General features: G+C 36.7%; 1 protein-coding gene across 1 annotated transcript in view; it reads right to left on the bottom strand.

The window, feature by feature from the left end:
* The window catches only part of LOC128647017 (small G protein signaling modulator 1-like), a 692,799-nt gene that overhangs the window by 432,430 nt on the left and 246,464 nt on the right, over nt 1–13,905 (bottom strand). The window contains 1 exon segment of the mRNA XM_053699830.1: nt 8,891–8,966. Coding sequence (XP_053555805.1) covers nt 8,891–8,966 — 76 coding nt within the window.

A 13,905-nucleotide genomic window follows, 5' to 3' on the forward strand; every position in this document is an offset into this window, starting at 1 on the left:
GTCTCAGATGATCATCGGACGGCCACGCTGTCATCCCAGGTATGCTGTGTTTGTGCTACGGTTACACTAAAAATTGGTTTATCAGGTGTGTTTTTCCTTAGTTAAATAAGTTAAATAAGTTGATAGGGCTGAGACAAAGTGTATTTAACACGTATTGGATAGATATATGAGCCTCAGGCTGCATTTATAGCCGCATTGCCTTATCTTGTCTTTGCTATATAAGACAGTATGAATACTCTGCTTACACTCTATAGTACATCATTTTTATTATTTTTATGGTCTTGTAACTCTGCCTATAGTATCTATTACATTATCTTTTAGTATTATCTGATAGAGAGACTTTAGATTAGGTTGTTTAATCAGAATTTACATTCAGATTATCCAGGGGGCTGACAATGTGCACATAATCTTGTTTATATACACTTTGATATAGTCACCATTACACCTGTTTAGAGATACAATATATGTGTTAGGGGACACACAGGTATTTATTTATTTCACTTACTTTGAGAGTAGGAAAATTTATATTCTATTCTCCTTAGATTTCTAACCTATTAGTACGATATGTTTTCACTACACCTGTTTGTCTTGTTCACTTTAAATGGTTATTTGTATAGGCTGCTCTTTAATATAAGTTTGTTCACAAGTGTTTTGATGTAATGCTTAGTATGATTTTTAATATGATTTTTAATATGTTTGAGTGTGGATATCATATAGTTTGTTTAACAGCAGTAATTAATTTGCATGAGTAACACTAATCACATGACTAGAATGTTGTTGAGGATCACCATGGTAACTGTTTTGGTGCAATTTTCACTGGGAGGGGTTTGTTTGGCTTTATATGTCCAGTCACTTGTAGTTTGTTCTTTGTCTGAGGAAGGGGAGTGTGTCCCCGAAACGTCACGCTTATTAAAGTTTTTTTCTTTGAAGAAAAGACCAGTGAGTGCCTTCCTTTACCGTGTATATAAATATATATATATATATATATATATATATATATATATATAATAAAAAAATTTGGTGAGGTCCTAGATACCATTACATTAGTCACAAGGCAATAGAGGGATGTAAGGTTGAATACAATACATAACAAAAACTAACTGCAATACAAACCACTATATTACATATAAAATAGTTTCCTTGCATTTCTGTAGCTAAACCTAATTTTGCAAATATATTCAAGAGCCAAAATATTAGCGTCTACATACATTCAAAATTCGTCACGCTTATTAAAGTTTTTTTTTTTTGAAGAAAAGACCAGTGAGTGCCTTCCTTTACCGTGTATATTTACCTGCTGGCACCCTGGCATCAGGATTGGAAAGTGAGAGTGCTCTCTATCTATATATATATATATATATATATATATATATATATATATATATATATATATATATATATATATATATATATATATATATATATATATATATATATATAAACTCTCTGATCCCTGATAGCAATTTTTAAAATTGACCAGTGACATAGTGATATTTTAATATGGCATGGCATGACCAAGCCATGATGGCATTGATAATTGCACAGGTTGTAAAAGGCATTCTCATCAACTGTCCAGATTGTTATTATACAGCTTCTTAAAAGGGACATGACCCCAATCTTTTTCTTCCATGATTTAGAAATAATATGCAATTTTAAGCAACTTTCAAATTTACTTATATTATCTAATTTGCTTCATTCTCTTAATATTTGTTGTTTAAAAGCATATCTAAATAGGCTCAGTAGCTGCTTATTGGGGGCTGCACATAGATGCCTTGTGTTATTGGCTCACCCATGTGCATTGCTATTTCTCCAACAAAGGATATCTGAAGAATGAAGCAAATTAAATAATAGAAGTAAATTGAAATGGTGTTTAAAATTGTATTATCGATCTGAATCATGAAAGAAAAATGTTGGGTTTCATGTCCCCTTAACCCTGCAGAATTGCATCTGAAGCCATATGATGCTAATGTTTGTCCAGCAATAAGAGAAAACCTTGTTCTACTGCACTGGAAAAGTGATTGGGATTAAACCAACAGGACAGATGCAAGGAGGTAAAACTGGATCCAAGATCAGCTAGAACAGTTGAAGAGGAGGCAGGCTAGGATGCAATGTATAAACACAGGAATTCTGTACAAAGAAGTATCACAACATATTTTCACAGGCAAATATTATAATTAGGTAATTCCAAAAATAAAAAGGGAAATAGCATGAATATATTGTAGTCACAGCATAAAGAATCAAGCTCAGGAGAACTCGGTGTTTGACACATGTGTATCTATCACAGAAGATGGCCATGTTTGATATTTACGTGTCACACCTTAGAAGCTTTGGAGTGTGGTTTGACAGATGCTTTAAAGATTAGAATGGATTATGCAGAGGAGAACTTGATGCACCTCCCTCAGGATTACCCTCCTAGCTACACAGACATGAAGTGCTAGTTTACCTCCTGAAAAATACGGGGAGAAGGGTAGGAGTACAAACATTTCAAATAATTCATATGGATTCCTTAAAAAGCAACCTCACCAAAAAACAAAGGACGCAAACTTGTGACATGGGGAGTGGAAGCACAGAAGGAAAGAATCCAAAGCCTTGCTAGGTAACATTTTACCTCAAATATTTTAATAGGCAAACTTACTCTATATTCATGTTTCCACCTTATTGCTATCCTGAAGTATATGGAATTGACTGTTATATATTCACTTGTTACCTTTTACAAATTTGCATACTGTTACTTAGTCCAACAAAAAGATTAAGAGCTACTAACAGCATTGGAACGTTACAAGATCTTTTAATAACAAACGCCTAGATTAAGAGTTTCGCGGTAAGGTGAAAAAGCAGCGTTAACAGGTCCTAACGCTGCTTTTTTACGCCCGCTGCTATTACGAGTCTTGCAGGTATAGGGGCACCGCACACTTTTTTGGCCTTACCGCAAACCAACTTACGTAAATTTCGTAAAGCCTATTTTCTATGGGACTTCCATAGCACTGGTATTACAAGTTTTTCCTGGGAGGCCAAAAAGTGAGCGGTATAGCCTCTACCGACAAGATTCCTAAGTTATGAGTTTTACACTACAACGCTGTAACATAAAACTCATAACTAAAGTGCTAAAAAGTACACTAACACCCATAAACTACCTATTAACCCCTAAACCGAGGCCCTCCCGCATCGCAAACACTTAAATAAAAATTTTAACCCCTAATCTGCTGCTCCGGACATCGCCGTCACTAGAATAAACATATTAACCCCTAAACCGCCACACTCCCGCCTCCCAAACACTAGTTAAATATTATTAACCCTTAATCTGCTGTCCCTAACATCGCCGCAACCTACCTACATTTATTAACCCCTAATCTGCCGCCCCTAACATCGCCACCACCTACATTATACTTATTAACCCCTAATCTTCCGCTCCGGAAATCGGCGCAACCTACATTATATTTATTAACCCCTAATCTGCTGCCCCCAACATCGCCACCACCTACCTACAATTATTAACCCCTAATCTGCCGTCCCCAACATCGCCGCCACTATTCTAAATTTATTAACCCTTTAAACCTAAGTGTAACCCTAACCCTAACACCCCCTAACTTAAATATAATTTAAATAAATCTAAATAAAATTACTATCATTACCTAAATTATTCCTATTTAAAACTAAATACTTACCTATAAAATAAACCCTAAGCTAGGTACAATATAACTAATAGTTACATTGTATATAGCTTAGGTTTTATTTTTATTTTACAGGTAAATTTGTATTTATTTTAACTAGGTAGAATATTTACTAAATAGTTATTAACTATTTAATAACTACCTAGCTAAAATAAATACAAATGTACCTGTAAAATAAAACCTAACCTAAGTTACAATAACACCTAACCTTACACTACAATTAAATAAATTACCTAAATTAATTAAATTAGCTAAATTACATAAAAACCCCCACTAAATTACAGAAAATAAAAACAAATTACAAGATCTTTAAACTAATTACACCTAATCTAATAGCCCTATCAAAATAAAAAAAAGCCCACCCAAAATAAAAAAAAACCTAGCCTAAACTAAACTATCAATAGCCCTTAAAAGGGCATTTTTGCGGGGCATTGCCCCAAAGAAATCAGCTCTTTTACCTGTAAAAAAAAATACAAACAACCCCCCCAACAGTAAAACCCACCACCCACACAACCAACCCCCCCAAATAAAAGCCTAACTAAAAAAAACTAAGCTCCCCATTGCCCTGAAAAGGGCATTTGGATGGGCATTGCCCTTAAAAGGGCATTTAGCTCTATTGCTGCCCAAAGCCCTAACCTAAAAAATAAACCCACCCAATACACCCTTAACCCCTTAACGACTGAGGACGTGCAGGGTACGTCCTCAGAAAAAAGGCAGTTAATGCCTGAGAACATACCCTGCACGTCCTCAGTGTGGAAAGCAGCTGGAAGCGATCCTGCTCGCTTCCAGCTGCTTTCCGGTTATTGCAGTGATGCCTCGATATGGAGGCATCCTGCAATAACGTTTTTAAGTCATCCGGTGAGGAGAGAGCCACTCTGTGGCCCTCTCTGCACCGGAGATCGGTGGCTACCTGCGTTGGTGGGTGGGAGCCGGACCGGGAGGCGGGTGGCGGCCATCGATGGCCATGTGGATGTGAAGGGGGGCGGGATCGTGGGCGGGGGTGGCTGGGGGCGCGCACGGGCGCGTGCACATGCACGGGAGGGTGGGGGCGGGCGCGTGCACGGGGAGGGAGCGGGTGGGAACCGCTACACTACAGAAAATGGGAAATAAAAAATATATCAAAAATAAAATTTTAAACAATAAGCAAGGTGGTGGGGGTTAGTCTGTGGGGGGTGGGGGGGGGGGGGAAGCTACACTACAGAAAAAAAACAGACAGCTGCCAGTACCCAAGATGGCCCCCAATAAGGCAGAGGGGAGGGTTAGAGAGCGGTTTTGGGGGGGATCAGGGAGGTTGGGGGCTAAGGGGGGGATCCTACACAGTAGCATATGTAAATATGCTAAAAAAAATCATTTTTTTTTAAAAACCCTTTTATTTTAGTACTGGCAGACTTTCTGCCAGTACTTAAGATGGCGGGGACAATTGTGGGGTGGGGGAGGGAAGGGAGCTGTTTGGGAGGGATCAGGGGGTGGGATGTGTCAGATGGGAGGCTGATCTCTACACTAAAGCTAAAATTAACCCTGCAAGCTCACTACAAACTCCCTAATTAACCCTTTCACTGCTAGCCATAATACACGTGTGAGGCGCAACAGGATTTAGTGGCCTTCTAATTACCAGAAAGCAACGCCAAAGTCATATATGTCTGCTATTTCTGAACAAAGGGGATCCCAGACAAGCATTTACAACCATTTGTGCCATAATTGCACAAGCTGTTTGTAAATGATTTCAGTGAGAAACCTAAAATTGTGAAAAATTTTACGTTTTTTTTTAATTTGATCGCATTTGGCGGTGAAATGGTGGCATGAAATATACCAAAATGTGCCTAGATCAATACTTGGGGTTGTCTACTACACTACGCTAAAGCTAAAATTAACCCTACAAGCTCCCTAAAAGCTCCCTAATTAACCCCTTAACTGCTGGGCATGATACACTTGTGGTGCGCAGTGGCATTTAGCGGCCTTCTAATTACCAAAAAGCAACGCCAAAGCCATATATGTGTGCTATTTCTGAACAAAGGGGATCCCAGAGAAGAATTTACAACCATTTATGCCATAATTGCACAAGCTGTTTGTAAATGATTTCAGTGAGAAACCTAAAGTTTGTGAAAAAATTTGTGAAAAAGTGAACAATTTTTTGTATTTGATCGCATTTGGCGGTGAAATGGTGGTATGAAATATACCAAAATTGGCCTAGATCAATACTTTGGGATGTCTACAAAAAAAAAATATATACATGTCAAGGGATATTCAGGGATTCCTGAAAGATATCAGTGTTCTAATGTAACTAGCGCTAATTTTGGAAAAAAATGGTTTGGAAATAGCAAAGTGCTACTTATATTTATGGCCCTATAACTTGCAAAAAAAGCAAAGAACATGTAAACATTGGGTATTTCTAAACTCAGGACAAAATTTAGAAACTATTTAGCATGGGTGTTTTTTGGTGGTTTTAGATATGTAACAGATTTTGGGGGTCAAAGTTAGAAAAAGTGTGTTTTTTTTCCATTTTTCCTCATATTTTATCATTTTTTTTATAGTAAATTATAAGATATGATGAAAATAATGGTATCTTTAGAAAGTCCATTTAATGGCGAGAAAAACGGTATATAATATGTGTGGGTACAGTAAATGAGTAAGAAGAAAATTACAGCTAAACACAAACACCGCAAAAATGTAAAAATAGCCTTGGTCCCAAACGGACAGAAAATGGAAAAGTGCTCTGGTCATTAAGGGGTTAAAAAATCCTAACACTAACCCCCGAAGATTCACTTACCGGGAGAAGTCTTCATGCAAGCGGCAAGATATCCTCAACAAAACAGGCAGAAGTGGTCCTCCAGACAGACAGAAGTCTTCATCCGGACGGCATCTTCTATCTTCATCCTTCCGACGCGGAGCGGTTCCATCTTCAAGACATCCGGCGCGGAGCATCCTCTTCAAATGACGGCTTCTTCGGAATTAATTTTCCTTTAAGTGACGTCATCCAAGATGGCGTCCCTTAGATTCCGATTGGCTGATAGAATTCTATCAGCCAATCGGAATTAAGGTAGAAATAATCCTATTGGCTGATGCAATCAGCCAATAGGATTGAACTTCAATCCTATTGGCTGATCCAATCAGCCAATAGGATTGAGCTTGCATTCTATTGGCTGATTGGAACAGCCAATAGAATGCCAGCTCAATCCTATTGGCTTATTGCATCAGGCAATAGGATTTTTTTCTACCTTAATTCCGATTGGTTGAATTCTATCAGCCAATCGGAATCTAAGGGACGCCATCTTGGATGACGTCACTTAAAGAAACATTCATTCCGAAGAAGTCGTTGAAGAGGATGCTCCATGCCGGATGTCATAAAGATGGAGCCGCTTTGTGTCGGAAGGATGAAGATAGAAGATGCCGTCTGGATGTAGACTTCTGCCCGTCTGGAGGACCACTTCTGCCTGTCTGGAGGACCACTTCTGCCGGCTTCGTTGAGGACATCTTGCCACTGGGATGAAGACTTCTCCCGGTAAGTGAATCTTCGGGGGTTAGTGTTAGGATTTTTTAAGGGTGTATTGGTGGGTTTATTTTTTAGGTTAGGGCTTTGGGCAGCAATTGAGCTAAATGCCCTTTTAAGGGCAATGCCCATCCAAATGCCCTTTTCAGGGCAATGGGGAGCCTAGGTTTTTTTTTAGTTAGGCTTTTATTTGGGGGGTTGGTTGTGTGGTTTGTGGGTTTTACTGTTGGGGGGGTTGTTTGAATTTTTTTTTTGGTAAAAGAGCTGATTTCTTTGGGGCAATGACCCGCAAAAGGCCATCTTAAGGGTTATTGGTAGTTTAGTTTTTTTTTAATTTTGGGTGGGCTTTTTGATAGGGCTATTAGATTAGGTGTAATTAGTTTAAAGATCTGTGATTTGTTTTTTATTTTCTGTAATTTAATAGGGGGTTTTGTGATTTAGCTAATTTAATTTAATTTATTTAATTGTATTTAATGTAGGGAATTTATTTAATTGTAGTGTAATGTTAGGTGTTAGTGTAAGACAGGTTAGGTTTTATTTTATAGGTAATTTTGTATTTATTTTAGCTAGGTAGTTAGTAAATAGTTAATAACTATTTAGTAACTATTCTACCTAGTTAAAATAAATACAAACTTGCCTGTAAAATAAAAATAAAACCTAAGCTAGATACAATGTAACTATTAGTTATATTGTAGCTATCTTAGGGTTTATTTTACAGGTAAGTATTTAGTTTTAAATAGGAATAATTTAGGTAATGATAGGAATTTTATTTAGATTTATTTAAATTATATTTAAGTTAGGGGGTGTTAGGGTTAGATTTAGATTTAAGGGTTAATACATTTAATATAGTGGCGGCGACATTGGGGGCAGCAGATTAGGGGTTAATAAGTGTAGGTAGGTTGCGGCGACATTGGGGGTGGGAGATTAGGGGAAAATAAATATAATGTAGGTGTTGGCGATGTTGGGGGCAGCAGATTAGGGGTTAATAAGTATAATGTAGGTGTCAGCGATGCTGTGGGCAGCAGATTAGGGGTTAATAAATATAATGTAGGTGTTGGCGATGTCGGGGGCGGCAGATTAGGGGTTAATAAGTGTAAGATTAGGGGTGTTTAGACTCGGGGTTCATGTTAGGGTGTTAGGTGTAAACATAAAATTTGTTTCCCCATAGAAATCAATGGGGCTGCGTTACTGAGCTTTACGCTGCTTTTTGGCAGGTGTTAGACTTTTTCTCAGCTGGCTCTCCCCATTAATGTCTATGGGGAAATCGTGCACGAGCACGTACAACCAGCTCACTGCTGACTTAAGCAGCGCTGGTATTGGAGTGCGGTATGGAGCACAATTTTGCTATACGCTCACTTCTTGCCTGCTAACGCTGGGTTTGTAAAAACCTGTAATACCAGCACTATAATTGAGCGGTGAGAAAAAAATGCACGGTAGCACCGTACAGCTCATAACACAAGACTCGTAATCTACCCTTCAGTATCTAGTGAAGTGTACCCTTTCACCCAAAAATGAGAAATTATAGCTACACAATGTTTCCTTTCCCTTTAGTAATATATTAAAAAAGAAACAACCTCACTTTTAAAACTGTAAATATTTTGATGACTGAAATGCCTTACGTGTGTAGCTAATTTCAGTAGTAACTTGTATGTCTTCTGTGATGCCTTGTTTGATGTTTCATCCAATGGATTAAAATGTACTAGGATAGTCATGCATTTTTTTATAGTGAACTCACCACAGAATGAAATTATATGGCTGCTGTCTTCATGAACAAATTTCCTGGTAACTGCCTCTTCCATGATCTGCTTCACCTGCAAATAACAAACAAAGGATGAATGCTCATGCTTAGAGATAAAAACAAAATGTTTTCTTTTTTTTTTTGGTTTAAAAAAAAAATAAATACAGGATGAATTTCCAGCATAGAACCCTATGCTCTTACTGCAGGTTTAAAATTATCAGGTGTTACAATTTTCTTTGTATGTTTATAAATGAAAAAACAAAGGAAAAAAAGACACAATAGGGAATACAGTAGGTGCACATCACCTTAAAACACTATTTAGTTAAAAAATTATTTGTAAATATTTTGTATATATTAATTACTTTCACTACATTTTTATGAAAGGCAAATATGGAAAAGAAAATATTTCCCAAAACTAACAATAAGGTTACATCCCAAGAAACTGGCTGCCATTTATCTGGCAAATATATGGATACCTTAGCGTTAGATGGCGCAGCAAAGATGCACATGCTATATAGAGAAGAAAAACATCTTAAAAAGGGACAAAAACGGTTCTACCATTTGTTCACTATACAACCATATCCCTAGGTGATATTTGCATACTGTGGTATCAGTTGGGCTGTGACAATGATGAGAACACAATGCAGGATTAAAAAAAAATGAGTAAAAATGGCAATGAGTTTTGGGTCTCAAAAGTGACTTTTGCCAAGCCAACAGTGATCAAACACATGCTTCACAACATGAATGCAGTGCACAAGCAATACATTATGGCTCAGTAATCTTGCTGCTTTAAATAAAAAACAGAAAATAAATTATCCTGCATAACACTGTATGTACAGTTTATACTGGATCGAAATAGCTCTCAATAGCAGTAAATCATTTTAATAAAATATTATCAATTACACAGTAGAAATAACTTCTACGCTGTTTATGTGAGGAGTTTCCTGTAAAACATAAAATAAAATTATAAAAACGTTCTGTGTCTGTTTCTGGAAACATTATACATTGTACTTGTTAAAAGGTCTCTGCCAGAACTAATCTATTTAAACTGTCTGATCTATGGAAAACTCTGAGTATAGCACATCCAATTTCTTCATCTGTGTGCAGACATTATAGATATAGTGTTCCCTTAACATTAATGTATATTGCATCGCTATTGATCTCTGTCTTCTGGATGTTTCAGGTGCAATAAAGATAGAGATACACAGAATGCATAAAACAAGCTGTACAGTAAAGATAATTTGCTTTCTGTTACATGCATCTAATGTTAAAGGGATATTAAACCCACATTTTTTCTTTCTTGGTATTGTTAATTGAAAAAGAAGGAATGTATGCTTAGGAGCTGGCCCGTTTTTGGTTCAGAACCCTGAGTAGTGCTTGCTGATAGGTGGCTACATCTAAATCATGAAAGAAAAAATTTGGGTTTCATAGCCCTTTAATGTAAAAGTCTGCAGCAACTAGAACAGCTAGAATGAAGCGTGTTCTGGAAATAACCATTTTAGCTATTCATGGCTCTAGTTAATAAACCCTCTAATCCCTTCATGCCTCCAGTTTCTGAGCAATCATGTAATACTGCTGTGTTATAAAGAACACTAAATTATCTCAAAGATCCCCCCCACACACACACCAGTGGTGATTTAATGGGACTATTAGAAATACATTTTTTAGTGTTGATGATTTTATACATTAAAATACATTAAAATCAAAGATGCAGTTGTTCTGATTTACATTGTATAAATAGATACTTCTGCAATAAAATGAGATAATGACATGCACATATAGGTTACATAATGCCTCATAACCGGAGGATGAGATTTGTCATTTCTATTAATACAACACTGCTGCAATAAAAAACCTAAGGCTATAGTATTTAAATGAAAGATAAAAGTAGAAAAATATTCTGCAATCATCCCCTCAAAAGCAGATGGAAATATATTTTCACGTTTACAACACAGTTTATAACAATTAGAAATAGTGCATTGAAGCAAATCTCCCTGATCTGGATAAAAGCTTTTTTAATCTCATTTGCGCTCACTCATTTATACAATGTGCAGATCTAAAATGTGCAGAATTGTCTCATTACCGAGCTGACAGAATTCTAAGAGAAAATATCTTTAGGATCCAGGCAAGACTATACACAGATGCAGAATACCCAATGTTAGACATGACATTTTGGAAGCTCTCAATAATATTTGTTGGTATTGGCTTAAAGGGACATTTTTTCATGATTCAGAGAGAGCATACATTTTTTAAACAACTTTCTAATTTACTTATATTATCAATTTAATGCTTCATTCTTTTGGTATCCTTTCTTGAAGGTAGTGTACTACTGGGAGCTAGCTGAAGACACTGGTAAGCCATTGACAAGAGGCACATATGTGCAGTCACCAATCAGTAGCTAGTTCCCAGCTTCTGAGCCTACCTAGTTATGCTTTTCAACAAGAGAAAGAAGCAAATTAGATAACAGAAGCAAATTGTTTAAAATCGTATGCTCTATTTTAATCATGAAAAAAAAAATTATGTCCTTTTAATGGAAATCCATAAACATTAAGCTAAATTAAAGGACCAATGAACACAGTAGATTTGCATAATCAACAAATGCATGATAACAAGACAATACAATAGCATTTATTCTGAATTTCAAATGAGTAGTAGATTTTTTTCTAACAAATTTTAAAGTTATGTATATTTCCACTCCCCCTGTACCATGTGATAGCAATCAGCCAATCACAAATGCATATACGTATAGTCAGTAAATTCTTGCACATGCTCAGTAGGAGCTGGTCACTCAAAACGTGTAAATATAAAAGACTGTGCACATTTTTTTTTAATGGAAGTAAATTGGAAAGATGTTTAAAATGACATGCTGTATCTGAATCATGAAAATTTTATTTGACCCGAGTGTCCCTTTAATCAATGCTGCTTGTTGTAAATTTTAGCAAAATATCTTTCTATCATTTTCAACTTAATCTCTCGAACAGAGTGACATCTGTTTACAGTCAGACAGAGGTTTGACTACTTATGTGTTAGTACTATAGATGATGTTGCTCTCTTCTTGCTCTTGCAGACTGCTTTACTTGCTATATGACAGCTATAGGAAACAAGTTACTGAAAACTATAGGTGATGTTGCTCTCCTCTTGCAGACTGCTTTACTTGCTATATGACAGCTATAGGAAACAAGTTACTGAAAACTATAGGTGATGTTGCTCTCCTCTTGCTCTTGCAGACTGCTTTACTTGCTATATGACAGCTATAGGAAACAAGTTACTGAAAACTATAGGTGATGTTGCTCTCCTCTTGCTCTTGCAGACTGCTTTACTTGCTATATGACAGCTATAGGAAACAAGTTACTGAAAACTATAGGTGATGTTGCTCTCTTCTTGCTCTTGCAGACTGCTTTACTTGCTATATGACAGCTATAGGAAACAAGTTACTGAAAACTATAGGTGATGTTGCTCTCTTCTTGCTCTTGCAGACTGCTTTACTTGTTATATGGCAGCTATTGGAAACAAGTTACTGAAAACTATAGGTGATGTTGCTCTCCTCTTGCAGACTGCTTTACTTGCTATATGACAGCTATAGGAAACAAGTTACTGAAAACAATAGGTGATGTTGCTCTCTTCTTGCTCTTGCAGACTGCTTTACTTGCTATATGACAGCTATAGGAAACAAGTTACTGAAAACTATAGGTGATGTTGCTCTCTTCTTGCTCTTGCAGACTGCTTTACTTGCTATATGGCAGCTATTGGAAACAATTTACTGAAAACTATAAGTGATGTTGCTCTCCTCTTGCTCTTGCAGACTGCTTTACTTGCTATATGACAGCTATAGGAAACAAGTTACTGAAAACTATAGGTGATGTTGCTCTCTTCTTGCTCTTGCAGACTGCTTTACTTGCTATATGACAGCTATAGGAAACAAGTTACTGAAAACTATAGGTGATGTTGCTCTCTTCTTGCTCTTGCAGACTGCTTTACTTGCTATATGACAGCTATAGGAAACAAGTTACTGAAAACTATAGGTGATGTTGCTCTCTTCTTGCTCTTGCAGACTGCTTTACTTGCTATATGACAGCTATAGGAAACAAGTTACTGAAAACTATAGGTGATGTTGCTCTCCTCTTGCTCTTGCAGACTGCTTTACTTGTTATATGACAGCTATAGGAAACAAGTTACTGAAAACTATAGGTGATGTTGCTCTCTTCTTGCTCTTGCAGACTGCTTTACTTGTTATATGACAGCTATAGGAAACAAGTTACTGAAAACTATAGGTGATGTTGCTCTCCTCTTGCAGACTGCTTTACTTGCTATATGACAGCTATAGGAAACAAGTTACTGAAAACTATAGGTGATGTTGCTCTCTTCTTGCTCTTGCAGACTGCTTTACTTGCTATATGACAGCTATTGGAAACAAGTTACTGAAAACTATAGGTGATGTTGCTCTCTTCTTGCTCTTGCAGACTGCTTTACTTGTTATATGGCAGCTATAGGAAACAAGTTACTGAAAACCTACACAAGATGTAAAAATTAGAATATTAATAATGCATTTTCTCTGATCATTGATTAATTGTCCTCAAAGATTTAGTTTCCATAAAGCAATGGGTGCTGTCATGTGACAACTAGCTTTCCTTCTCTGCAGAGGCCAGTTGGGGAGAGTTATAAATGAGTCAATAGAGTGTGCAACCAATGCCTGTGTGGAATATAGCAGTATTTATGTTGGAATTTACATTTCCACTTTTGACATATATTGGAATTTCTATCATTTAAAGGGACAGTATACACCAATTTTCATATAACTATTGTATTAGACACTATTATAAAGAATAATACGCACAGACACTGATCTAAGAATCCAGTATAAAACCTTTTAAAAACTTATTTAGAAGCTCCCAGGTTAGAACTGTTCATGAGGTTAGGATGGGACACCCAGTGAAAGGGGCTGAGAAAGCAGACCCCCCAACCTGCATATGAAAAACATAATTTATGTAAGAACTTACCTGATAAATTCATTT

Source organism: Bombina bombina, chromosome 2, assembly GCF_027579735.1.
Source record: "Bombina bombina isolate aBomBom1 chromosome 2, aBomBom1.pri, whole genome shotgun sequence".
NCBI lineage: Eukaryota > Metazoa > Chordata > Amphibia > Anura > Bombinatoridae > Bombina > Bombina bombina.